This window comes from Miniopterus schreibersii (assembly GCF_964146895.1).
Source record: "Miniopterus schreibersii genome assembly, chromosome: 19".
Lineage (NCBI taxonomy): Eukaryota > Metazoa > Chordata > Mammalia > Chiroptera > Miniopteridae > Miniopterus > Miniopterus schreibersii.
This window is the reverse complement of record NC_138119.1, coordinates 26,258,518-26,285,628: the sequence shown is the minus strand read 5'-3', so window position 1 is coordinate 26,285,628 and position 27,111 is coordinate 26,258,518. Positions and strand designations below refer to the sequence as shown.

General features: G+C 35.9%; 1 protein-coding gene across 5 annotated transcripts in view; it reads left to right on the top strand.

The window, feature by feature from the left end:
- Positions 1–27,111, top strand: part of DTL (denticleless E3 ubiquitin protein ligase homolog) — a 127,463-nt gene that overhangs the window by 4,291 nt on the left and 96,061 nt on the right. For all 5 annotated transcript variants that reach the window (XM_081121999.1, XM_081122000.1, XM_081122001.1 and 2 more), the window contains exons 3-13: positions 662–760; positions 1,750–1,811; positions 1,896–2,016; positions 7,645–7,710; positions 9,156–9,268; positions 10,419–10,492; positions 11,854–11,957; positions 12,211–12,315; positions 17,949–18,061; positions 23,470–23,559; positions 26,104–26,236. In XM_081121999.1, the coding sequence (XP_080978125.1) occupies positions 662–760; positions 1,750–1,811; positions 1,896–2,016; positions 7,645–7,710; positions 9,156–9,268; positions 10,419–10,492; positions 11,854–11,957; positions 12,211–12,315; positions 17,949–18,061; positions 23,470–23,559; positions 26,104–26,236 (1,080 nt within the window). The remainder of the gene's footprint in view (positions 1–661; positions 761–1,749; positions 1,812–1,895; positions 2,017–7,644; positions 7,711–9,155; positions 9,269–10,418; positions 10,493–11,853; positions 11,958–12,210; positions 12,316–17,948; positions 18,062–23,469; positions 23,560–26,103; positions 26,237–27,111) is intronic.

The window sequence follows — 27,111 nt, the reverse complement described above, 5'->3', positions numbered from 1 at the left end:
CTCTTCCTGATTTATAAAGGCTTTTCTTACTCTTCATGCATAATTACATATTTCCTCTAAAGTATAGGCCCATTGTAGCACTTTTTAAAAAACTGATAAAGGGAAAGGGTTGCAAAGGTTCAGCCATCACGAAAACTGTTTTGATCTGATTGAACCTACCTTTCTGGAATGCATTGGGGAACAAATGAGCAGAAATAGAAACACTTATTACCACCATTAGTATTCTAAAACAGGAAAAGTAAAAGGTTGTGAAAAGGGGCTTTAAAACTAATAAACTCAGCTTGCTGGTGGCCTACATCATATGCCTTTATTTGCCATTGGCCATTACCACTTTTGTTTTGTTTAAGTACCACCCTTTATTCACCCCTTTTCTAAATAAGAGGTTATCTGAAGATAATTTTGGTGGTTTTGAGTCATTTACTGAATTAGATAATAAGGCAAATTTTAAGCAATTTTAATTCAAATTACCTCTCTACCATATCAGATGCCATTTGAGTAGAATCTTCTTCCCCCTTTTCAGTCTTTGTGTTTACCCAGGAGCTTTCAATTAACTTATGTTACATATAGATTATATATACTTACATACTTATGTATATGTATATAGCTTTATAATCAGCTCTAAAATTTTTGTTACTCTTTATATATTCCCTTTATTATTTAGCTCCCAATATGAAGCATATACTAGCAGTTGCCAATGAAGAAGGCTTCGTTAGATTATATAACACAGAATCACAAACCTATAGAAAGAAGTGTGTTAAAGGTAAGTCTAGGTCTAAAATTTTTTTTAACATTTTAAAGTCATAAAGCCTTGAGTAAATTATTATTTGACTACATTCCCAATTATATTCACTTCTGATTAAGTCTGTTTAAGGACCAGGCTATTTCTCTCAATAAATGTTAACTATGGAAATGACTTTACTGAAAATTAAGAAAAATTCATTTAAGGATTAAAAACAGTTCTTTTAAAAAGGTTAAATCATTGGGGGAAACATTGTTTTAAAATATTTATATCGACCAAGCATCTTTCATACATCAGACAAAGTTCTACTGACCTTAGGCTGATAATTTGGAACTAGTAAGTAAACTGTTGAAATAACTAAAATACTGTAAATGATACTGACATACAAAGAAAATGCTATAGAAGCCAAAGAGAAAGCCCTCATGGGATAGAGAGGGGAAGGAAAATTTTTTGTGAGGCGTAAGACATTTGAGTTGGACTATTGTATTTAGACCAGTGGAGATGGGTTAGGACTCTCCAGGTGGAGGGAAAAGCATTAGCAAAGGCCTAGAGATAAGAAAGAATAGAATATAATAAGGAAATAGGGAGTAATTCAGTTTCATTTGAATGTGGTATGTAGAAAACAGTGAAAGATAAGCCTTGCAATAAAAGACAAAGCCTACAGAACCTTGAGTGTCAAACTAAATTATTTTAGACTCTTCAGAGACCTGGATGAAGATTTTTGAACTGGAAAATGTTTCAGAAAGATTTCATTTTAGATAATATATTACTAGTCACCTCAAGGAAATGAATTTGATATCAAATGTTCTGTGTGGTAATGGTTGGCATGTTTTGTATTATATCACTCTTTACATTTTCCTTCTCCATTGTAATGCTCTTTGGCCAATGGACCTTAGGGTGCCGACCACTGATCTTTTCACTACAGCTTTCATGGCATTTAAGCTGCTGTTGATACGACTTACCACAGAACCTAGTCTAGACATTTCACATTCACCATTTGCTTTGTTTAGAATGGATGGCTCACTGGAATGCTGTCTTTGACCTGGCCTGGGTCCCGGGTGAATTTAAACTTGTAAGTGACTTTCATTTTATTGGGGTCTGAGTAGATACTGGTAAAGGATTGCTTTATTAAATTGTGATAACATGTTTTTTAAAGGTTACAGCAGCAGGTGATCAATCAGCCAAATTTTGGGATGTAAAAGCTGGTGAGCTGCTTGGAACATGCAAAGGTCATCAATGCAGCCTCAAGTCAGTTGCCTTTTCTAAGTTGGAGAAAGGTAGGTTTGTACCTGTCCTCTTTCATCTTCTTAGCCCCCTTTACGATGGGGTAATAAAAAACTACAATTGCTTCCACCTTTTCTCCTGTCAAAGTTGCTACTTTATGTACGTAGGTGATTGAGATTCTGATATGACTGAAAACCTAAATGAAATTAAGTTAGGTTTTAGTCTTATTCTCATGGACATTATCTCCAGCTTGTCCCTGAAAGTCAAACATCTTCAGATAATTTTTTTCTATAATCTTGCCGGTAAGGTAAAGATTTATTAACAGCCACAATACCTCTGTTCAACTCTGAGTGTCCTTTAAAGTCTAAACCCTGTACTTACCACTGATTAACAATTTGTAAAATAGTTACTTTAATCTACTTGTAAAATTTAAATGGGATTTGAGGCTGGGGTGGGAAACCTAATAAAGTGAACATAATTCTCTACCTAACAATTTTTTTTTAATCCTCACCCAAGAATATGTTTATTGATTTTAGAGAGAGAGGAAGGGGAAGAGAGAGAAAAACATCAGTCAGTTACCTCCCGTATGTGCCTCAACCAAGGATCAAACCTGCAACCTACGTATGTGTCCTGACCGGGAATCGTGCCTGAAACCTTTTGGTGTGCAGGATGCCACTTCAACCAACTGAGCCACCTGATCAGGGCTCTACCTAACAATTTACCATATATAATTGCTTTAAATGGCTTTATTTCGTAGTATGTTTTGAACTCAAAATTGATCTTTCTATATTTATTTTACTATTATAATGGAGAATAAAGATTTAAAGAGTTATGTTATACAAAACAGTACTATATAGCGGCTAGGGAAAAACTTTGCAGGGATGTCAGAATGAACTGTTTATTTCTGATTTTTTTGTTTTATTTTCTCCATTTCTCACTTAAATAATTATTTTACAGATAGACAAACTTTCAAAGTGGCTGGATTAATCTAACTTTAAACTCTGAATAATAGAGACTTCCTTTAGCATTAAAAAAACCCCACACCTCTTTTTAAAAGGAATATTTTCACTTACTCACTTGAACACTCAGGAACATTAAACTGAGTTGTTAGGTATGTTTGTGTTCTAGTCTACTATACCCATGTGTCAGTTCATTTTGAGTTTATGAAAATAATTTAAGATCAAGAAAATTTACCTTACTAAAGGTAAATTTATTTAAAGAGTAGTAGAAAAGAGAAATACCTTATCTTTTGGTATTTTTGCTTGACTTTTTTTAAACTTTGTACATTGACTCTATGCTAATATGGTCTATTACAAAAAGCACTAAGTTACGAATTGGGGCAGGTGGCTTTATCACAGTTCCCAGTAGTCCACATGTGCCCTAGTGTGAATTAATTAGTCTGGTTGGACACTACCCCCAAAGACACATAGTTTGGTTAATAAAACATTAGATTTTAGCCTGTGCTGCTTCAGCCAAATGTCCTGTGAGAACACACTTTTATAGCCATACACAGAAGCCATGTGTTTTATTCTGGTTTCTTACTAAACTCTTTGGCAAAGTCATTTTTATTTCCTAATTTAGTGAGATTAATATCTATTCTATTTACAAAAATATTGTAAGCATAAAAATGAGATGTGAATGCAGTTTAAAAAAATTGAGTACCGTATAAATGCCTAGTGGTTTCTTTTGTAGGTAGCATGGTAGAAAAGATAGTTGATCTAGTTCTTTAGGTCCTACATGGGCAGGATACAAATAATCCTGGTAGGACATAGTCATACTAGTGGTATTTCCTTTCCCTAAATATCTACTGTGAAAGCAAGGAAAATTGACACAGATGTGTTTTGTGTGGCAAAAGGTGCTAAGAACTTCTTTGTGGATCGTTTAAAGTGACTATAAGTGTATTACTATTTCTCTTTCTACAAACTTACTTTCAAATTTGCACCGACTTTCTCATTCTTCATTCTCCAGCTTAAGGCCAGTCCTTCCTAGACCACTGGATCTCATCCTTGACTGCACAGTCACCTGGGAAGGCTTTTTTAAAAATACCAATTAAATGTGAATCTCTGGAGGTTAGCCAGGCATCCATATATATGTGTGTGTATATATATATATATATATATATATATATATATGTTTTTTAAAGGGATTTCAATGTGAAGCTAAGATTGAGAGACAGTCTTGATCCTCCCCAAGACCTTACGTCTCACAGCTCCTGTATCTCTGAGCTTTCCCTCTCCATTGGCTCTTTTTTTTTTTTTTTTTTAGGGAGAGAGATAGAGAAATAGAAACATTAGTGAGAAACATCATCTATCTGCTGCCTCCTTCACGTCCCCTAGATCCCAAAACCCCAGCATATGCCCTGACTGGGAATTGAACTGGTGACCTTTTGGTTCAGGGTTGACAATCACTGAGCAACACTGGCCAGGCTTTCTTGGGTCCTTTTCTTTGTTTGTTTGTTAATCCTCACTCAAGAACATTTTTTACATTGATTTTTTAGAGAGAGTGTGAGGGAGGGGGGAGAGAGAAAAATCAGAAACATCAGTTGCCTCCTGCATGCACCCTGACCAGGGCCAGGGATTCAACCTGCAACCCAGGTACATGCCCTTGACCAGGAATTGAACCAGAGACCCTTTGGTGCATGGGCTGATGCTCTAACCACTAAGCGCACCAGCCAGGGCTCTATTGGCTCTTCCTTCATAGTAAAGACTCAAGCATATCTGTGGCCTATTCAAAAAACACTTTAACCTTGTGTTCATTAGCTATTATCCTTCCGTATTTCCTGTCTCTTCTAAGTTTCTTAAGAGTAATCGGAAGAGGATTAAATTTCCTTATCTCAATTTGGTTCAACCTGTTTTTCACTCTCAGCTTTCTTCCTGAAATCAGCCTTTCTTGTGCAATGTTTGACACTTCTGACCATTTTTTAAAAATTATATTTCTTTCTTCCTTGGAATTTGTGACCTCACTACCACTGGTTCTCATTCTTTCTGTTTATTCCTTCATAATTGCTTTGGTGAATGCCACTTCTTTACCTAACTTGAAGTGTTTCCATAGCCCCGGATTAGGTATTGGGCCTTCTTTTCTTTTCAATTGTTCAGACCTTATTGAACAGCTTGGTCTATTCCAGCTTTGTTTTGTTTTTCACTACACTTGTATTAAACCAGGTTGTATTTCCAGCCTTAACAACTTCTTCAAATTCAACTTATTCAAAACTGAACTCATGATTTTCCCCTTGTAATATCTATGTTTCCCTGTCCTCTGATATCATTTCCTTTCAGCCTGAATATTAACATTTTCTTTAACATTTCTTGTAATGTGCCTGGTTGTAATAAATCCCCTTTGTTTTCCCTTTATCTGAAAATGTCTTTATTTCATCATCATTCTGAAGGATATTCTGTTAAAATTCTGGGCTGACAGGTGTTTTTTTTTCTCATTTCGTTACTTGAAGATGCTCCATTGTCTTCTGTGGTTTCTATTGAGAAGTCTGTGGTCATTCAAATCATTTTTCTATATGTATTGTTTTTCCTGACCTCTTTCAGGATTTTCTCTTTATTTTTGGTTTTCAGCAGTTTAACTATGATGTGTCTATATATGCTTCTCTGTTTGAGGCTTGCTGAGCTTTTTGTATGTGTAAATTCACAAATGTGTTTAACTGAATTTTGAAGTTTTCTACTGTTATTTTCTTGAAATACTTTTCCTACCCAATTTTCTCTCCTCTCCTGTGGGACTCCAATTACTCATATATTAGACTTTTTGAAATTGTCCCATGAATCTTTGAGGCTTTTTCCCCCCAATTTTCTTAAATTTGAGATATAGTTAACATACCATAAAATTCACCCATTCAAAGTGTACATTTCAATTGGTTTTAATTTACTTTGCCGAGTTGTACAACCATCACCACAGTCTAAGTTTAGTACATTTTCATTGCCCAGAAAAAAATCAGAATCCATCAGCAGTACCTTCCATCTGCCTCCTAGCCATACACAATCTAAACTACTCTCTGTCTCCATAGATTAGCCTATCCTGCACATTCATATAAATGGGAACTATGTAATATGTGGTCTTTTGTGACTGGCTTTCTTCACTTGGTGTAATGTTTAATCTTATTTTCAAATTGAATGATCTGTATTACTCTGTCTTCAAGGTCACTGACTGTTCCTCTGTTCTCTTCATTCTGCTCTTAATCTTTTCCAGTAAATTTTGTCATTTCAGAAATTGTTTTTCTGTTCTAAAATTTTCTTTTTTTGTTAAGTTCTCCCTCTGCTGAGATTTCTCATCTTTTCAATGATTGTAAATGTCATTTCTTTACTTCACCTGACATAGTTATACTTGCTTTACAACCTTATCTGATAAAGCAACATATGAGTTGTTTCAAGTTTGGCCTCTGTTGATTTCTTTTCCCTTGAGAATGACTCATTTTTCTGACTCTTTATATGTCAAATAATTTAGGTTATGTCCTGGCATTGTGAATGGTATGTTGGACTCTGGATTCTGTTATATTGAGTAGGAAAGAATTGATGTTTTTGTTTTAATGGTCAGTTAACTGAGTTAAGGGTAAAATTCCAGACTATCACTATCACTGCAAGAGGGCAGTGGGTTGGATCTCAATTCTGTTCAGTAATTTAAGTCTTAGTTGAAGCTGATTTTAGTTTTCCCCTTCATAGATAGTTCGGCGATCAGCCAGAGACTTACACTGAGTTTAAACACAGAATTAGGGTTTCCCTTTCCCCAGCTTCCTCTAGGGTTTCCCTCATTCTGGCAGCTCTTGTTGCCCCACATCTCCTTTTCCGAGTTTCTCTGGCTTGAAAGATGGCAAGTTTGTCTACTGGCATTCTAGCTGCTTGCCACTGGCTACCCTAAGGTAAAAACCACAAAAGACCAGTAACTTACCCCAAGCCAATCACTTGCTTCAGTTGTTGACTCTTTTCCAAAAATTGCATGTTTTTGTTCAGTCTCTATAGAGCCCTCAGGTCATTTTTTATATTTTTTTTCCAGAGTTTAAAAGCTAATGCAGGTGGATTGGTTTGGTAAGTGTCCGCTCTTCCATACAGGAAGCAGAGTTGTTTTGAAGTTCTGTTTTCTTCTCCAATCCCATTGCCCTCCTTCCATCCTCAGAGGCAACCCCTTTCACAAATTTTGTATGGATCCAGCCCATATTTTTATACTGAGACAGTATAGCTTGGAGGTTTGAAGTATGGGCCTTGGATTCATACTGTCAAGAATACCTTTGGAAGTTACTCATTCTCTCTGTGCCTTAGTTTTCTCATCTAAAATGGGGATAATAATACCCACTAGTCGGGTTGATAACAAGATGGAGATAATTTCTATAAAGCACTTAGGATAGTGTATAGCACTCAGTAAGCACTCGATATATTTTGGTTATTGCTTGTTTATCATTATTCTTACTATAACTTTATGTATAGTGTCTTATGTGGTTTTAAGAAAATTTACACGGATTATTTTATAAAGTTTTTGTTTAGCATTTAACGTGTTTTGAGTTTTTTGTAATTCTTTCCCTTCACAGCTTTGTTTTCTCTTATTTGTTGAGCTATATATTTTTTATTTTTAATCTCCAGTGCCAGTTGTAGAACCTAGCATATAATAGGCACTTTAGGAAAATTACATTGAAATGTCTATGTCATTGACCAGTTTTATTAACGTTTTTATAAACTATTACCCCACAGCTGTCTTCTGTACAGGTGGAAGAGATGGCAACATTATGGTCTGGGACACCAGGTGCAACAAAAAAGGTAGTCTAGTTCCATTTTAACTTTGATAAATGTGGACTGTCCCCATACTTAATTATTTTGAATAAAAGTTTATCATTTCACTTAATAACCACCAGGGGGCACATGTTCATAACCCTTTATTTCTGCTTGCTGTTCTGATTCTCATCTTAGTGGTTGTTGCAAGTATTAACCTGTGTTTACCTCATTGTCTTCTTAACTATATTGCTGTTTATCTAAGTGATTGATGGAATTTGAGATAGTTAATTCATGGGCTCATTGGTAAATAATCTTTTTTTTAAAAAAATATATCTTTATTGGTTTCAGAGAGAAGAAAGGAGAGGGAGAGAGAGAGATAGAAACATCAATGATGAGAGAGTGATTGATCGGCTGCCTCCTGCACGCCCCCGACTGGGGATCGAGCCCGCAACCTGGGTGTGTGCCCTGACTGGGAATCAAACCCCAATCGCCTGGATCCTAGGTCGACGCTTAATCACTGAGCCATGCCTGGCTGGGCAGTAAATAATCTTTTAATTTATAATTTTTTGGCTTTAAAGAATTATATTAGATTAAATATAATTATGGTCACCTTGCCCAATGATGCCATTAAGCAGAAACTAATGATCATCTCACTGCTTACTTCCCTTTAAAAAAAAATTATAACAGACTATTTTTTAGAGCAGTTTTAGATACATAGCAAAATTGAGCAGAAAGTATAGAGCGTTCTCTCTATACTGATGTGCCCCACCTCAAACAGCCTCTCCCACTAACATCCCACACCAGAGCTGGACATTTGTTACAGCTGATGAACCTACATGGATATATCACTCACTATCACCCAAGGTCTATCTGTACTTTACATTAGGATTCGCTCTTAGTATTGTGTATTCTATTGGTTTTGACAAGTATATAATGATGTATCTACTACTTTAGTATCATACAGGATAGTTCACTGTTCTAAAAATACTCTGTGCTCCACCTATTAATCCTTCCCTCCCCCTAATCCCTCGAAACCACTGATCATTTTATTGTTTCCATGGTTTTGCCTTTCCCAGAATGTCATAATTACAGTATGTAGCCTTATCACATTGGCTTTTTTTACTTAGTAATATGCATTTAAGATTCCTCCGTGTCTTTTTTTTACTTGGTAGCTCACTTCTTTGTAGCACTAAATAATATGTCATTGTCTGAGTATACCACAGTTTATTCATACATTCAAATACTGAAGCACATCTTGGTTGTTTCCATGTTTTGGTGATATAGAATAAAGCTGCTATAAACATCTGTGTGCTTATTTCTTTTTTATGCATTATAATCTCAACACAAAAGATGTAGTGTGGTAGCACTGCTGGCTTCTAATTTCACTAATCTAATGAAGAATTAATTTTGAGATCTTATATATAAATATTACATTCAGCATAGGAGTAAAGTTCTGAAAACTAAATAAATTTCCTCGGAATATCTTTCAGATGGATTTTATAGGCAAGTGAATCAGATCAGTGGTGCTCACAATACCTTAGACAAGCAAACCCCTTCAAAACCTAAGAAGAAACAGAATTCAAAAGGACTTGCTCCTTCTGTGGTAAGGTTTTATAGCTGTATACATGTGTGCAGATCTTAACAGTAAAATCTCATTTAGGGAATGTGTTAGGCATAAAATAGGAACTCTAGATTAAGCGAATGAAAATCTTCATTTCCTCTTGACATCAGTAGGTTTATTGCTTAATGCTAATTTAATACCTACCGTAGTGGTTTTCAAAACCTAGTTTGCAACAGAGGGACCCGGAGAGCATGTTAGAAATTCAGCTTCCTGAGCTGCATCCCTAGGATCTTCATGCATGCGCTTATCTGTGTAGTGTGATTCACTAAGAAAGGGGGAGAAATTTGAAGAAGTATATTAAGAACTGTGACACAGTTTCTGTTGGAAAGAAACCCCTGTTGTTTTTATATGGTACCTCTCTAGCATCTGATAAAAAAAAGCTCAATGCCCAGAATACATCTTCTCTTCTTAAAAAATAAATCACCATTTCTCATACTTTAATGTGTTTATTTTTCTAATACTCCTGGTCTGTAAGATCCAACTTAATATTTTGGGGGAAGGTGTGGTCGCTAAAACATTAGGACTTCAAATTGCATACCATGAACATGACACAAGCAAGAAGGGAAACTGGCAAGGTTTAGCATGAGGTCTTTGGAGGCCAGATGAAGTTAAATGAGTAACATTTCAGACATTTAATCATATTCTGAGCCAAGAAAACCTGTCAACAGCAATTAAGAGATAAAACCTCTATTGAGCACCTTTAAATTTTTCAGAGTATGTAATCATCTTTCATCGGTACATCTTTAGACACTTACATGATAATCTAGGTAGATGGTGACATTTTATAGATGAAACAGGCACGGGAAAGTTAAATTAGTTTCCTAAGGATATGCAGCTTATTAGTAGGTCTGGTTCTAAGTAGAGCCAGTAGTTAAACCTTTTAATAACCAACCTGTTTCATAAGTGTGAGTCAAAGTGTTACCACAGTATACTGTAACTTTATTATGTTTAGTTTATTTCCTAGCTAAAATTACTTCTTGGTCAGCACTGATTAGGATTGAAGAGGGAAATTTAGTCTAACTCAGAGTTTGGGAGAAAAAAAGCCATTTTAGCACCTTGGTCTCTTGATGGTGAAGATTGTGATATCCAAGATAGTCTTTGTCCCTTTTCTTTTTCTTCCTTGTGTTATTAGGATTCCCAGCAAAGTGTTACTGTGGTCCTCTTTCAAGATGAGAATACATTAGTCTCAGCAGGAGCCGTGGATGGGTGAGGATCTCTATTTCTTCGTTCTTTTGATAAGGTCTCTTTCATGAACTGTGAAGGGGAAGTCACCTAGTCCCATTATAATTGAACCTGTGTGCTTTTAACTTTCAACATACTGAATACCCAGCTGAGAAGAGGACCTGCAGATCACACTGGAAAATATCTAGTTAGGACTCTTGCTCAAATAATTAAGTGAGATAATACATGTGTATCGCACTTAGCACATTGTCTAGCACATATGAGCGATGTTGGCTGGTCCTGTTATAGAGAAGCTGGATGGGAAACTTGCTTGTCTATGCAGTATAATTTAGTCAGTGATTCTTTTGAGGAGTAAAATTTCTGCTATCTTGGATTTTATCTTCTCAGATTTAGTAATAACCTAAAAGAAGAAATCTGACTCTGGGCATATAATTGGCACTTCTGGGAGTGCTCTAACTAGATTGATAGTAAGGCCTAATGACTTTCAGTTCACATACCTGCCATCCACAATTGGTCTGAATTTTTGGCTTCCAGATAATTTTGTGGTACTTATTGATTGGCTGCTTTGTTAGAATATAAGTTATTTGAGTATAAGGACTCTTTCTTTTTCAAGCACCCTTCTTTGTCCCCTTATTTGTTCATTGTTTCCCAAGACATCCTTCCCTTCAAAAAACATAATTTAAAACGATGATGACAACTTTTAGGATTTCCATTGTGCCTGTCTTCTGGACACTGAAACTCTTCTGTGGACCAAACTCTGAGGCACAGATGGAGCATTATCTAAAGGTTATCTGTTGTTATCAGAAGATATAGGTGAGAGCTTGCTCTGTTTGTTTCCAAGGATACTGCCCTGTTAGACTAAGCTTGTGTTTTCAGGTTGCCTACAAACTAGATGTAGAGGATTAAGACAATTATCGCAATAGATGAAATGAAAAAATACTTCATTTCACAGGAAAATTTGTTTAGATTACTTAAGGAGTTATATATAGAGATATAACCATATGGACAGAACTTGTTACTTATGCTGTCAAAAGGTTACATGCACAGTGTTAAAAGCTTAGGAAGTGTTTTTTTTTTCTGCAAACAATGAAACAATGACTATCAGCACCTAACCTTCATCTTCCTTTTCCGCTTCCTTGATGTAAACTCAAGGTAACCCATCACTGGGTCAGATCACATCTGTTTCCGCTCTGCCAGAATTGTAGGCCTGATATTAGAGCAGCAGTATGAGACAGTTCAGTTTGTTTCCCAGTGGGATATCTCAACTGTGACTGGTTCATGTGCCAGGGGAGTTAGATTAAAAGTCATTTCATGTTCAATATAGTTGAAACTGGTTGGGGTAGGAGAAGGACTACAAAATAATTATTCTTTACCTTGATTTTTAGGGTAATTAAAATATGGGATTTACGTAAGAATTATACTGCTTATCGACAAGAACCCATAGCATCCAAGTCTTTCCTGTACCCAGGTAGCAGCACTCGAAAACTAGGTAAGCCTTTTCATGGATTTGTAGGACATTTGTATTGGCCTAATTTTCAGCAACATAGACTTGAAAAACTCTAATATATGTGATTATATCTTTTTAGAGTTCAAAAAATAAAAACGAATATTTTTGGTTTGTATATATTTTGGAGAAGAATTTTAGTGATTCTTCTTGTGGAATGATCCTTTGGCCTCAGTGTTTTTACCTCATTTCTACTCACTGTCACCAGGACATGCTAACTAAAGTTTCCTTTTTCCAGGATACTCAAGTCTGATTTTGGATTCCACTGGCTCTACTTTATTTGCTAACTGCACAGATGACAACATCTACATGTTCAATATGACTGGATTAAGGACTTCTCCAGGTAAGATCTTAGTTATTCAAATTCTTACCCAGAAACTAATACAGACTTTTTTGTTAATGATAATTTAATGTTGGTTCTTTTCTAAGCCAAATTTATTAAGACATGAGGATTTTAGGATCTTTGATTAGTTCTACTGATGAATTATCTAAATTATTGTGGGACAGGGAAGGCTGTTCTGCTCAGCTTTTGTTCTACTTGGGGGTTATTCATTAAATTAGGGAGCTGAGTTTTTTAATCCTCCACAATAATTCCTACCTACCTTGGCCTTCTCAGTATTGAACAGTTGCCTCTTTTATGTTTCTTCCACTCTCACCTTTTTTTTTCTCCTTAAAGAAAATTAAAGGTAGAGCCCTGCTGGTGTTGCTCAGTGGTTTAGCATTGACCCATGAACCAGGACGTCACGGTTCAATTCCCAGTCAGGACACGTGCCCAGGTTGTGGGCTTGGTCCACAGTAGGGGCCGTGCAGGAGGCAGCCAATCACTGATTCATCATTGATGTTTCTGTCTCTCTCCTTCTCCCTTCCTCTCTCTGAAATCAATAAACACATATTAAAAGGGGAAAAAAAGAAAATTAAAAGTAGAATCTGATATTTAAAGCTGATAAATATAACATTTTTCAAAAGAAACCAAGGTTTCTCAAGCATACTCTAAGGGGATTATTTGGGTTACATAATTTCAAGAACATTAATTACTTAAGCAAGCTACATATTAGTCACCTGGTTCTTCCTATAAACTTTGAATTCTGTGACCAATCCCCAGATATACTCAGTTCCCGCTAAAGTAAGATAAACAAATCTCAAGGAGTACAGAACTTAGCAGGGCTGTTACCAAAGACTGCCCCCATGCCATTATTAGGACTTCATATCTACCAGTGGCAGTATTACAGTTGGCATTTCCAGCGCTCTGAAATAGGTCTGGTGTTGTCTAAATAAGAACAGGAGTATTTAGATAAGGAAAGAGGTTTTATAACTTACTTTGCTGTTTTCCTGAATGGTATCAGAACTTAGACAACTTCTAATTTAGTTAGCATTTTGTTATAGTGTGGCACTAAAAGGAACCTTGAGTTCGTTTGTCTCTCTGCTATTGAATAGATATGCCAAAGGCCACTTGACTAATAATTTAACAACCTTTTTCCTGTGTTCCTAAAATAATTTAATTGGCTCTTGTAGATAGAATGATAAGGATACAGATAGATAACATTTCTTTAAAATTGAATAACATATGTCTACTTGTGACACATCTGGTAATTGCTTGCCTTTTTCAAAACTTCAGAAAGGGTCCTCCTGGGCTTAATACTTGTTGTCCTATACTTTTAATTCACAATATTTTGTTATACTAAGCGATGTTCATAAGGATGACTCTAAAGTACTTTAGTGAAGCATTTTAAGAACCCAAATCATCAAAGAAAAATTAAAGTGAGCCCAATATAGGTTTTAGAAGGATTTTTTGCATGGTTTGAAACATTAATAGTGTACTTTATGCTAGCCTTTCTTACACCAGCAGAGGGCAATAAATACTTATAGGTTTAGTGGGAAATTTAGTCTATAGTTTTCCACTCATAGTTTAGAGTTGAGAAAGATGAACAGTTATAGTTTTGGAGTTGTATTCAGAATAAAGGAGCCTGTTTGTTTTGTGGGAATTTATTTCTTGTCAGGGAGGAAAAAATTTTCCTCTACCCTTCTAGGTTCTAAGGATTATATTGACATGTCACAGATTAAAAGGAGAAAATTCCATTTAATTTTGTACGTACAGGGGTTCCAGAAGAATATGTGGAGGGGGCAACAACAAATCAGGCAGTTGAGCTTATATACCATCTTGAGCTAAGGAGAAGGGCGTAGTGGTTTGGGACTTCAGAGGGGAGGAGGGCAATTCACATGGAGATGGAAAAGCAAATATTTGGTAAACAAATGTTTGCTGCTGGGCCATATAGAGACAGTGAGACACAGCAGACTCTGATCTCCAGTCTTCCTCCACCACACCTAACCTATATTCTTTATAGATACCTCTGATAATAGTGCTGTTATCTTGGAACAGGCCCTTATCTAAATTCTTTTAGGCAGATAATGGGGAGGTAACAAGAAAAACTTCCTGAATCTTCTGTTTCTTAAAAATTATCAGCTGTGGCTCAGCGGTTGAGCATCAGCCTATGATCTAGGAGATCGAGGTTCGATTCCGGTCAGGGCAAATGCCAGGGTTTCGAGCTCGATCCCCAGCAAGGGGCATGCAGAAGGTAGCACATCAGTGACTCTCATCATTGATGTTTCTATCTCTCTCTCCCTCTCCCTTCCTCTCTCTGAAATCAATAAAGATATATTTTTTTTAGAAAAATTTTTTTCTCTAAAATCACCCTCATTTTTATCAAAGATACCCAAATTACAACTTAATTTATTTGCAAAGTAAGTCTAGTTCCAATAAACTTGGTCTGATTATTTACATAAATGCATCAAAAATAGCAATTGGTCAATCTTATAGGCTCTTTTAAATCTGCTTTGCTAGAACTTTTCATAAGGAATCTCCAGATTGAACTTTTAACAGCCTCTCAAAGCTAAAAAGCCAACCTAAAGACTTGCAATTTGACTTCACCTGTGATACCTTTAGATATGGGTTAATTCCTCTCTTCTTCAGTTCCCCAAAATATCCTGAGTTCCCTGCTCCTTGCAGGAAGTAACCTTCCTTGCCCACCTGTTAAGCTGTTAAGGCTGTTGAATCCTGTAAGCAGGGTATCAGGCTGAATTTTTTTTCCCCACAGGGGCTTTATTTGGTACCTGTAAAGTTAATCATAGTTCATTAAAACTGTCTGGTCATTTCTGAGTCTGCAAGTCTCTCAAACATGATGTTCTAGTCAAATCCTTGGTAATATAACTAATGTTTCCAATTGTGTCCTGTTAGAAAGAGAACAGATTCTTAGTGAATGTATGTAAATAACTATATTGCATGGAAATAAGAATACTAGGATTTTCCAAATTCTGTAGGGATCAGGTAGGAAGAAAAAGATAAATGTTTCCATTCTGCTTAGAAAGGTATAATTTACCAAATTGCTGTGGGTCATAGGTAGCTCAGAGGGGAAAGACATGTCCTTATATCTGAAAAACAAGTATTATGAAAGAACCAATAATATTTCAAATAAAAAGTTATAAAAATTATAACATCTTCACTAGTTCAGTTAGTCTCATGTAATTCCTGTTGATCTTTTTTCTTTTTTTTAAAATATATCTTTATTGATTTCAGAGAGAGGAAAGAAGAGGGAGAGACAGAGATAGAAACATCAATGACGAGAGAGTCATTGATCGAGCCCGCAACCCGGGCATGTGCCCTGACTGGGAATTGAACCCTGATCGCCTGGATCCTAGGTCGATGCTCAACCGCTGAGCCACGCCCGGCCGGGCTAATTCGTGTTGATCTTGATCTTTTGTTAACAGTTTTATGAAGCCATCAATTTCTCCATTAGAGTTCTATAAATTCTTACCTAATTCAATAGCATGATCTGAAAGTTACTAGAAACCTGTATTCCAAAGTACTTTGTGCCCTGGCCGGTTTGTCCCAATGGTTAGAACATCAGCCTGTGGACTGAAGGTGGAGGGTTCAATTCCCAGTCAAGGGCAACTGTACCTCAGTTGCAGCCTGGAGACAACCAATCAATGTGTCTTTCTCACATTGGTGTTTCTCTCTCTGTGCCCCGCCCCCCCAACTCTCTCTAAAAAAATCAATGGAAAAACTATCCTCAGGTCAGGATTAACAACAACAAAAAATAGTCCAAAGTACTTTCCATGTATCTCTTTGAAGATGAAGCACATTTTGCAAAAGCATCAGAGTAAAACAATAACTGTCTGTAAATGACAACAGACTTAAAATATCATGGTGAAAGATCTGGTTAACCTGCAGTTGACAGGAAAATTTGGTTATTTCTGTAGCAAACATTTTAAGATAGGGAGTAGAATTATGACTGATATTAACAACATTTACCCATGCAATATAACTTAAGGCTTATCATCACTCCTTTTTGTGGTTGATTTCTAATTTCAAGGCATAGTCGTCAGAGGATATGCTTGGTATAATTTCAGTCTTGAATTTGTTGATGCTAGTTTTGTGACCCAACATATGGTCTGTCCTTGAGAATGTTCCATGTGCACTGGAGAAGAATGTATAATACGATGTTCTGGGACAAAAGACTCTGTAAATGTCAATTATATCCATTTGGTCTAGCATTTCATTTAAGGCCAATATTTCTTTGTTTTTCTTTTTGGTTGATCTAACTAGAGCTGTCAATGGACTCTTAAGGTCCCCACCTATGATTGTGTTTAAGTATGGCTACACCTGCTTTTCTGTGGATGTTATTTGCTTGGAGAGTCCTTTTCCACCCTTTTACTTTGAATTTGCCTTGTCTTTGCAGCTTAGATGTTTCTCTTATAAGCAGCATATGGTTGGGTTTTGGGTTTTGATCCACTCTGCTACTCTGTGCCTCTTTATTGGAGAATTCAGACCATTTATAATTAGGGTAATTATTGATGGATGAGGATTTCCTATAGCCATTTAATCTTTTGGTTTTTGGTAGCTCTGTGGCTCCTTGGTTCTTTTCCTTTGTGTTTCTGCCTCTTGTTTTTGTTTGATGGTATTCCATACTTCTTTCCTCTGTTTCCTCTTTTTTAAGCTATATGTCCTGGTTTGGGGATTTGTGTGTGTGGTTATTGGGTTTATAAAAAATAAAGTTGCATATATATAGTAGTTTTTTCTTTTGAGTGCATCTGATCTTCATCCTTTTGCCAGTTCAGACCTTTACTTTTTATGTTTTTGTTGTCACAAATTATCTGTTTATCCTGTAAGGCTTTGGTGATCTCACTCATAGTGTTGTGACCTTGTGTTCTTTGTTTTGGATAAACTCCCTTGAGTATTTCCTGCAGTCGAGGTTTTCTGGTAATAAGATCCCTCAGCTTCTGTATCTGGGAAGTCTTTATTTCTCCTTCATATTTAAAGGATAATTTTATTGGACATACTATTCGTGGCTGGTAATTCCTCTCTTTCAGACATTTGAATATTTGGTTCTGCTCTCTTCTTGGCTTACAGAGTTTCTGCTGAAAAGTCAGGTGATACTCTGATGGGTTTTCCTTTGTAGGTTACTTCCTTCTTTTCCCTGGCTGCTTTGAGAATTTTTTGTCATTAATTTTTAAAAATTTTTTTACCCTCACCTGAGGATATTTTTTCCATTACTTTTCTGAGAGAGTGGAAAGGAGAGGGAGAGAGAAACAGCGATGTGAGACACATTGATTGGTTGCCTCCTGCAATGAGCCTGCAACCAAGGTACATGCCCTTGACTGGAATCGATCCCAGGACCCTTCAGTCTGGGGCCGACGCTCTAACCATTGAGCCAAACTGGCTAGGGCTGTCATTAATTTTTAACAGTTTTAATACAGTGTACCTTGGAGAGGGCCTCTTTGGATTGAGATAACTAGGTGTTCTGTTTGCTTCTTGGATTTGAGAATCTAGTTCTTTCCATAGGTTCAGATCATGAGATTGGACCTAATATAGCCTCTTTCTAGAATTTCCTTTATTTTCTGACACTGTCTAGCTTTATTTGGTGAATGTAGCTGGACCATCTACTTCAATAATCAATACACTGATTTTTTTTCCTCTGGCAGTGGCTGTCTTCAATGGACACCAGAACTCTACCTTTTATATTAAATCCAGTCTTAGTCCAGATGACCAGTTTTTAGTCAGTGGCTCAAGTGATGAAGCTGCCTATATCTGGAAGGTAAGTTGCTAAATTTCCCCCACCAACGTGAGACTAAAGTATTCTTTTTTCCAAGATGAGGTAAATTTATTGTAATCACATAAATGATTAACTTTTTCTACATCAGATGTTCAGTAAAAGTTGCTTCTTGCATTTTAGTATAGGGAAAACCTCATTCTTTTGTCACAAAATATGGTCACACTTTCATAGGCAGAGCCTCTCAGAAATTAGAAATTCATATCTTCCAATAATTTTATATTATCAGGAAATACACATTTCAGAAGACTGGAAAGAACCTTAATTACTTTGTCTTGCTTCCTGGAAAAACAGGCTGTACTGCATTTCTGCCCTGTGTTTTCAAACTCTCATTCAAAATACATTTAATATTTTAATCTCTAGGATTCAATCTATACCCAAATCAGCCATAGAACCTTGCTCAAGACATTCAAAAACATTTGTATACTCATTATGTTCTTTACTCTCTATTTTTTCCTTTTTAAGTAAGTGATTCTAAAATGACTACTGTAAGCTAAGAAATTTAAAGCTGTCCGTTTGAAGCCCAATGGAGAAAATTGAAATGTTATACTCAACTCAAGTAGCACTTGCTGACCACTGAAAAATGGCTCTTGTGGGAATAATTATAGAAATGTCTGGGAGTTCAAGAGAGAAGAACATTGAGGCATTGTTTTCCTAGGGCTAAAAATTAATTATCTTCTAGGTTGCTGTGTAATTTCATAAATGTCCTTGACATTGGTGAATTGAATGATCAGAATTCACACATTTTGGGTTTTAGAGTCATAATGTCTAACACTTTATAGGTCCATAGGTTCAAAATTCTCAAATCTCTTCTCAAGAGAAATTGTATCATTTTTAGTCCCGCCAACCTCTAGGAGGTCATTATCTTTAATGTTTTAAGACAAGGGTAGAACCTATCAGGTATGAATTCTCCAGCTTAATTTCCTGTGGTCCTGGGGGAAGTACTAAAAAGTTATTTCTCTATATATCTAGAGTTGCAAAAATGCAGCTTTACCTTATCAAAAGCTTTTAGTAACAATATCCTTAGATGGTCACAAGGTGGAGATACTGTTCTATCCAAGATGCTTTTGTGTTTGGCTTGCCTCTTATTCTATAATAAATTTCTTTTATTTGTTGTATTTTTAAATGAAAATTTGCTTATAAAACATACATTTGAGACCCCCATCTTGTGATGAAAGTTTTCACCTAGCTTCCTGTCTATAAAATTTTTCTGACTTGAGCTTTAAACTTTAACAGTATGTGTCACTAGCACTAATACTTCTGTCCTATATTTAAAATTTTGAGTTTCAAATTTGGTCTTATGTGTCTTTACTGTCTTTTGGTTTTCCCTTTTTCCTTCCCTCACTGTCTTACTTATATTCTTTTCTCTAACTTTGACTCCCAACTTAGCAGGAGGATTTTATTCCTACCAAAGTCTGTATCTTTTTAAGTTTCTTCTTGGGAAAAAAAAAAAAAATACAGACATACCAAAAAGCATAATAAATGATTATATAAAAAATACTTATGCCCTGATCATTTAAAAAAATCATTTAAAATCAGTTTTTTAATTACATACATAATTAAGATATAGATACAGTTTTATTGCCAATTCTTACAAAGTTACTCCCTAGCTCTCTTCACCAGTACAGAGGCCTTTTTAGTTGTTGTTTCAGGGAATGAGGGTTGAGGGATGCTCCCTTTCTTTAGACACATGCAGTAAAGATACTTGGCTGTTGTTAGTAACCCATTTTCAGATAACTGATTAGTGGTTATCACGTATATGGGTGACTCTTTCTGAATTTCTAGGCTGGGTCACATGTTAGTGCTGAATGACGTGGGTCAGACATGATGTTCTCCTGCTGTCCACACATAACTCAGTGTGCAGACTCTGATATTTGAGATCCTGGCAAGCTTACTGCTCCTAAAATTGAATTAGCCTAGTGGGATGGCTCAGTTTTTCTTGTTTTAAAACCCCAACCCCTCATGGAAACAAGGGGGGTTGGACTTTTTTTCTCTTTTCCATGATAAAACAAGGGGGTTGGGGTTTTAAAAGAAAATTTGACACAAGCCGAGTATCCAGCCTGTTAGGTTGTCTTATAACTCTGCTACATTTCCAAGAAGTCGGAGTTCTCTCAAGTGTTGGTATTTTTTTCTACACTACAAAGTCCATGGGCATAAGAAGATAGAGTGAAAGACGGAACTTTTAGATATTGAGACAAGAGAATGGCCTTTTCATTCTCACCGCTGCTCAGCAAAGGGGAGATGTAATATAGACTCTCTGATACTGACTTCCAAGACTTAAAAATATTTAATAATGTATTTTTTCTTTTTAATTTCCTACCCCTTGTCCCACCGTCACCCATACTCCCCCCTTCCCTGGTTCATTTCTGATACAGCCACTGAATAGTATTGAAGTGGTTATAAATAAACTGATTTGGCACCGTCATTGTACCGCTGACTGGCGAAACACTGAGCCTGACACTTTAGGAAGTGTAAATGATCTCATGGCAGAAATAAAGATTAGATTTGGTTTCTCACTGGGCAGAGTAAGGGGACTTTTTGAGGAAAGGTGATGATCTTTTTTGTATGTTTACGTATATAAAATGTTTTATGAAGTCTGTAGGTTAGAGCCAGTTACTACTAGAGGTACCTTCATAGTTCTGGGAGTTTAACTTTGGTATTCTTATGCCTCGAGTTAAAGTCTTTGTAACAAGTAGAATATGTAAGAGGACAATTTTCTGTGTTTTGACCATCCCCAGAATGAATAGATGTAAATGTCTTTTGGGCTTAATAGTCTTCTCTTCCTTTTTAAAAGTAGAGGAAGGCTTTAAATTTGAAGTGACAGTAAATAAAAATTTATTTGAATAAAAATGAAGCATTTAAAACCCACCTGAGTTTCATTAGAAGAAACTAATCTTCCTTGAAGCATACCATACTAGGATAGTTCTAACCTACATTCATAAATACTTATCAGACATTAGTTATTACAGCCACAACATGCCCCTCCCTTCACTTTTTTATTTAGATAGAATTCATATAATATAAAATTCCCCATTTTAGTCCTTATATTGTGTACATTTTAGTGATTTTGAGTATAATCACAATATTATGCAACTATCACCACCATCTCATTTCCAAACATTTTTATTGCTCTAGAAAGAAACCCCATACCCTTTAAGACTCTTTCCATTCCCCTTACCCCTGGCAGCCACTAACCTATGTTCTGTCTCTATGGATTTGCCTATTCTGGACATTTTATATAAGTGGAATCATACAATATGTGATCTTTAATGTCTGAGCTCTTTCATCTAATATGTTTCTAAGATTTGTCATTGTTATTGTATGTATGAGTACTTCGTTCCTTTTTATGGCTGAATATTCCATCAGCCATATGGACTATATGGATAGTGTCCACATTTTATTTATCCACCCGTTGGTAGACATTAGAATTATTCTACTCTTTGGCTTTATGAATAAAACTACAATGAACATTCATGTACAAGTTTTTGTTTGAACATGCTTTTAGTTCTCCTGGGAGAATGAATATATATATATATAAGAGTAGCATTGCTGGGTCATATGGTAATTAATTCTATGTTTAACTTTTTGAGAATCCTTCTCTTCACTTTTAATGCTCTGTAAAGTGCCTGGCTCATGGTAATTATCCAACAGATGCTGACTTTCATTGTCATTATTATTATTCCTACCTTACCAAATTGTAAAAAGTCTTTTCAAGTGGTCTATCCTTTGTTTTTTCCCTTTGATCCTATAGATATAGTAATGTACATACATTCTACTGGTAGATGTTTGGTTTTTCTTGAAATTTATTTTGATCTTGGAGTGCATGTTTAGGTTCTCCTGAGTATTGTAATACCTTGGAAACTGAGGAAGGAGCAGTATCATGAAATGAAAAGCTAGAGGCAACAAGCAGAGTAAACCAGTGTAGTAGAATAATGTGCCTCTGCTGGGGAGGATCAGGAGGACTTGAGGGTTTCCTTTTCCTTTAAACTTGCTCCCGTCAGACCTGCTTGGTTCCTGGGTGATTAGAAACTTAATGGGCTGGGCCCATGAGTAGAGGAGGAAGGAGAACTTCTGTGGCTATTGAGATAGTTAAAGACTTTCTTGAAAGTCTTTTTTGAAATATGCTAACTCATAGGAGAATAAGTTTTTGCTGTCTGTGGCATTGTAGGAGTAGGCAGTAAGTGAAATCCTTCTAGATAGTACTCAGAAAAAGATTCCTTTCTGTTAAACTTTCATTTACACTGCAAAGCAAAGTAGACTCTGTTCTTCGTCTTCTTTTCCTTTTTGAATCATTATATATGGGCCATTTAACCCAAGAGAGGAGTGGTGATAAGTTGGATAACCTTATGATTCAGTGTGTCAAATCTCTTAACTACAATCTGAGGAATCTATTAAGTTTACTTAGTCATAGTCACAAATACTCTTTCTGGAGTCGCCTCCACTTTCTCTATATAAATGAGCAATGATTCAGAGCCTCAGGAAAATGAAGAGGAGAATTTCTCTTTTTCAAACACACGTGCTAATAATAGTTATGTGAGTTTGTACTCCATATTGTGCTGATTTCCCATGGCCTCCTAAAGGGATTGAGAGCTCTTGAATCAGACAGCTGTCAAATGCATATTACTATTGGCATCCAATGAGGAGGAAAATAGGATTCATAGTCACATATGTAGTACTTTACAATGTGACCCTTCTTTTTTATACATTATTAATGTGGCAATACTTACTTGAAAATTCAAGATTTCTTTAAGCAAATTAACAAATAAAATTTTGGAGGAATTGTTCTTTCAAAAGCGATATCAAAATGCCATGTAAAATATAGTTTATATCCTTCAAAATGAAGGGGCATAGCTTTGGACTTTGGTAAAAGTCAGCGAGTCCTCTTTTGGAAGAAAGACTATCCTTTTGTCCCAAGAATGCTAATAGCATGTCTCAGGTACCTTCAGGATATAGTTCATGTAGTATTCCTAGAGGTAGCTGGCTAGAGAAGATCTAAAAATGTCTAGGCTATGTTAAAATAGGATTCTACTTGATGTGCACTACCTAGCAGGTGAACCTACTGTTCTAAAGTTTATCAGCTAAGAGGTGGACAACACCATTCTTGAATTTTAGTCAAAATATGTACAGCTAGATAGATAGTCCTGATTGGAAATAAGACCTGTACTGGTATCTAAGCTCATTATTTACTTACTTTGACTATTTTCTCATATCAATGACAAAAATACTTTCATTAGACATTGGGATTCTTTTTCTAAGTTATAACTAGGCATGCCTAGGGACCTTTATAACAACCCTGAAGATCTCTAAGGCACAAAAATGAAGAGATTCAAAGCTTCTTTCTGGGGATCCTAACACTGCTCTGTTGACTTGTTTTCTTTTTGATGGTGCACTAGGTGTCCACGCCCTGGCATCCTCCAACTGTGCTCCTGGGTCATTCTCAAGAGGTCACATCTGTGTGCTGGTGTCCATCAGATTTCACAAAGGTTTGTAAATGAATCTCCATAGTTGGATTAAAAAGTAGATCATAGATTTTTAGGTTTTCTCAAGGTTAGTTTGAGAGTTATATAGACTTTTATGCTAAATAGAGATTTAAAAGTTCTAGAGACCATCCAGGATCTATAATCAGCATTAATCATACATATTCTACTTTTCTCTGCCAATAGAGAAATTTTATTATGCACTAAGGAATAAGGATGGATTTCTTGGTTGCCTAGAGTCATTCCTTTCCTAAACATAGAATTAAGTTTTTAACATAATTAAAATTAAACCTTAAAATCTAAGGTAAGAAAATTTAAGGTGTGAACTTGTGTGTGTTTTTTAACTTTTCTACATATAAATGTGGTGTATTGAAGGTAACATCATGACTGTTTTTCACAGTCCAGCTTGGATTTTCACATGCCTAAAAAATGCTTAGTGCAAAGTTTTACAGTGTTAGGCTATCTGTGACTAAACTGCACAAGAAGTAGTTCCAAAATGTTTTAGACATTCTGGAAAAAAGAAAATACTCTCATTTAAAGAAATGTTTAATAGTGAAAACAAATTTAAAAACCCCAAAATGTAGAAAGGCCAGAAACATAAGTCCCTACATGTATATGTAGGGATTTTATATAATACTAGCCCAAGTTCCACTCACTCTCCCAGCACCTACTGCCTCTAGTCTTTGGGTTATTCTGGGTTTATAGGAAATCTTAATTATGTGGAGATTTACTCTTTCTCATTTTGGCATTTTAAGGTTTTGTTGCCTGTTGTTACCATCAGTTTTTTATCTTCCAGAAACTCATCATGGTCTGGTCTACTACAGGCATCCCTGCTAGCCCTGTATAACCATTTTTTGTGGTCAGCTTCATGATAGGCCTTTTTCAAAAATCATTATTTTAATTACCAGTAATTACATGCAATACACTAGTGACATTTTTCCTCTTAAGATTCCATGTTGCCCGGCTGGGCGTGGCTCAGCGGTTGAGTGTCGACCTAGGATCCAGGTGATCGGGTTTTGATTTCCGGTCAGGGCACATGCCTGGGGGTTGCAGGCTCAATCAGTGACTCTCTCTCATCATTGATGTTTCTGTCTCTCTCTCCCTCTCCTGTCCTCTCTCTGAAATCAATAAAGATATATTTAATAAAAAAAAAAAAGATTCCGTGTTTACAGTGAAATACCTCCTTTTAACATGGAGTTTTGTATCGTCATAGAACTTACTAAGATGGTTTTTAAATCATTCAGTAAATTGTCATCTCTTTGCAACCATCATATATTGCCCTTATCTCTATGCACAGAAAAGATTCAAAAGAAGTGTCAGGGCTGTTTACCAATACTAATCTAATGACCACCTTTTTAAAAAGTTCTTTGAAATAATTTTGTCTCTAGTGTAGAGTTAGAAAGGTAAAATATGGTTAAAAAAAAAAAGATCTGGCATTTGAAATTGGAAAAATTTGGATCTACTAGATCTGCTGCTCAATTATGGTGATCTTGGGCAAATAACTTAATTCTCATTTTGTAGGTGAGATTATTTGAATGCAAGTATTTTTATATTGTGGGAATTAAATAAGATAAAGAATGTAAATTGCCAGACACACAGTAGGTGCTCTGTAAATAATAACTCTTGTTAATAGACTACAGAGTAACTAGAGATTCCAGGCATTTTTTGTTGAGCAGTTAAATATGTGTGTCTTCTTTTGGCCTCCCATTAAGGAAAGGAAAAAGCTGCCAGTCTCTTGGGGCCAAGACTTAAGAGAACGTGTGTTCTTTTTTTTCTATCTCTTTAGTGACTGAAATAGAGAAATTATATAAACAAATGCTGGGGAACAGCTCTGGTACCAGTGGCCATTTGCCACAAACTCTTTGAGCTGGGCTTTCTCTGCCATAAAAGGCTTGGGACCAAGATCAGGAATGGTCAGATATTTTTAAAGGGGCAAAGGTTATTTTTAACTTCTTTCAGCCTAGTGAACTTGTTTTCCCAGATTGCTCCTTTACCTATCTGGGGAAAAAAATCAAAGAATTGATTTCATTCTGCTTGTCACAGCCTACTAGAGTCATGGATCATGGATTAAGTCTGATCTTGGAAATGATCCCATTACTTCAGCAATAAGCCAGAACATGCAGAATTCAGAAGAAAGTCATAGAAATTGAATGTTGGTGACATAACACTGATTGATCATTTAAGAAAAAGCAAAAAGAGTATCTTAATTAAATGTTTCATAGTTACATAGAGGTGATAAAGATAGTGACTTGCCCAACTTCTTGAGAATAAAATGAAATGCACCTGGTTTGTAGTAGAGCTTAGGTTAATAAGAAATGACTGGTAACAAAAGACAATCAGCAGAATGTATATTAAAAAGAAAGAGAATTTACTTCTTTGGAAATCTTCAATGATTCCTAAAAGCAAGGAATAGAAATATATGATCTTTCAGATACCACTTTCTATGTCCTGTTATATCAAACAAAATAATTTTCCAACCATGAGCCCTTTAGACACATCTACTTTTTACTTTGTTGTGAATCTTTGATTAAAACTTCTTAACTCCCTTAGATTGCTACCTGCTCTGATGACAATACACTGAAAATCTGGCGCTTGAACAGAGGCTTAGAGGAGAAATCAGGAGATAAACTCTCCACAGTGGGTTGGGCCTCTCAGAAGAAAAAAGAGGCAAAAGCTGACCTAGGTAAGGATCCAGTACATTTTTCTACATTTCTTATGGTTTGATTGGTTTAGTTCTGCAGTACAGAATGTTAAGCTAGAAATGGTGTTTTGGTATATTTTTTAAGAAAAGCATCTTCTTGACATCCTTCTCAAATATTTTCTGAGTACTGTTTTTATCTATACAAGATACTTCAGTACAGTGGTAGTATTATTTGTAAAATAGTTATTGAACACCTACTAGGCACTGTTCTAAATTGAACAAAAGAATCAAGGACGCCAAAGATGTAAATGAAGGTTACATGTTAGTGTGAGAGACAATAAACAAGTTAAAGAAGTAAATTATGTACTATATCAAATAACAACGATGCTTAGGAAAAAGGAAAGCAAGGAAGGGAGGAGACTGGCAAAGTTTGCTATTAAAATTTTAGATTAGGTGCCCAGGGGAAGCCTCAAGGAAAGATGACATTTGAGTAAAGAAAGTGAAATAGTGAGCCATGTGGATATTTTAGCAGATAAAACAGCAAATCCAAAGGCACTGAAGCAGGAGCAAACCTGGCACATACATGTACCGCAAATCTACCTATTTAAAGTATATAGTTCAGTAGTCTTTAATATAGTCAGAGTTGGGCAGTCATTAACACACTCTGAATTTTAGGGTATTTTCAACATCCAAAATGAGAATTCCAATTTCTTCATATCCTTACTAACATTTGTTATTGTTCATCTGTTTGATTTTAACCATCCTTGTGAGTTCAGTGAAATAGTATCCCATTGCAGTTTCAATTTGTATTTCCCCCATGGCTAATGATGATGAACATCTTTTAATGTGCTTATTGGTCATTTGTATATTTTCTTTGTATATATCAGCCTGTGCAGATCCTTTGCCCATATTTTCAT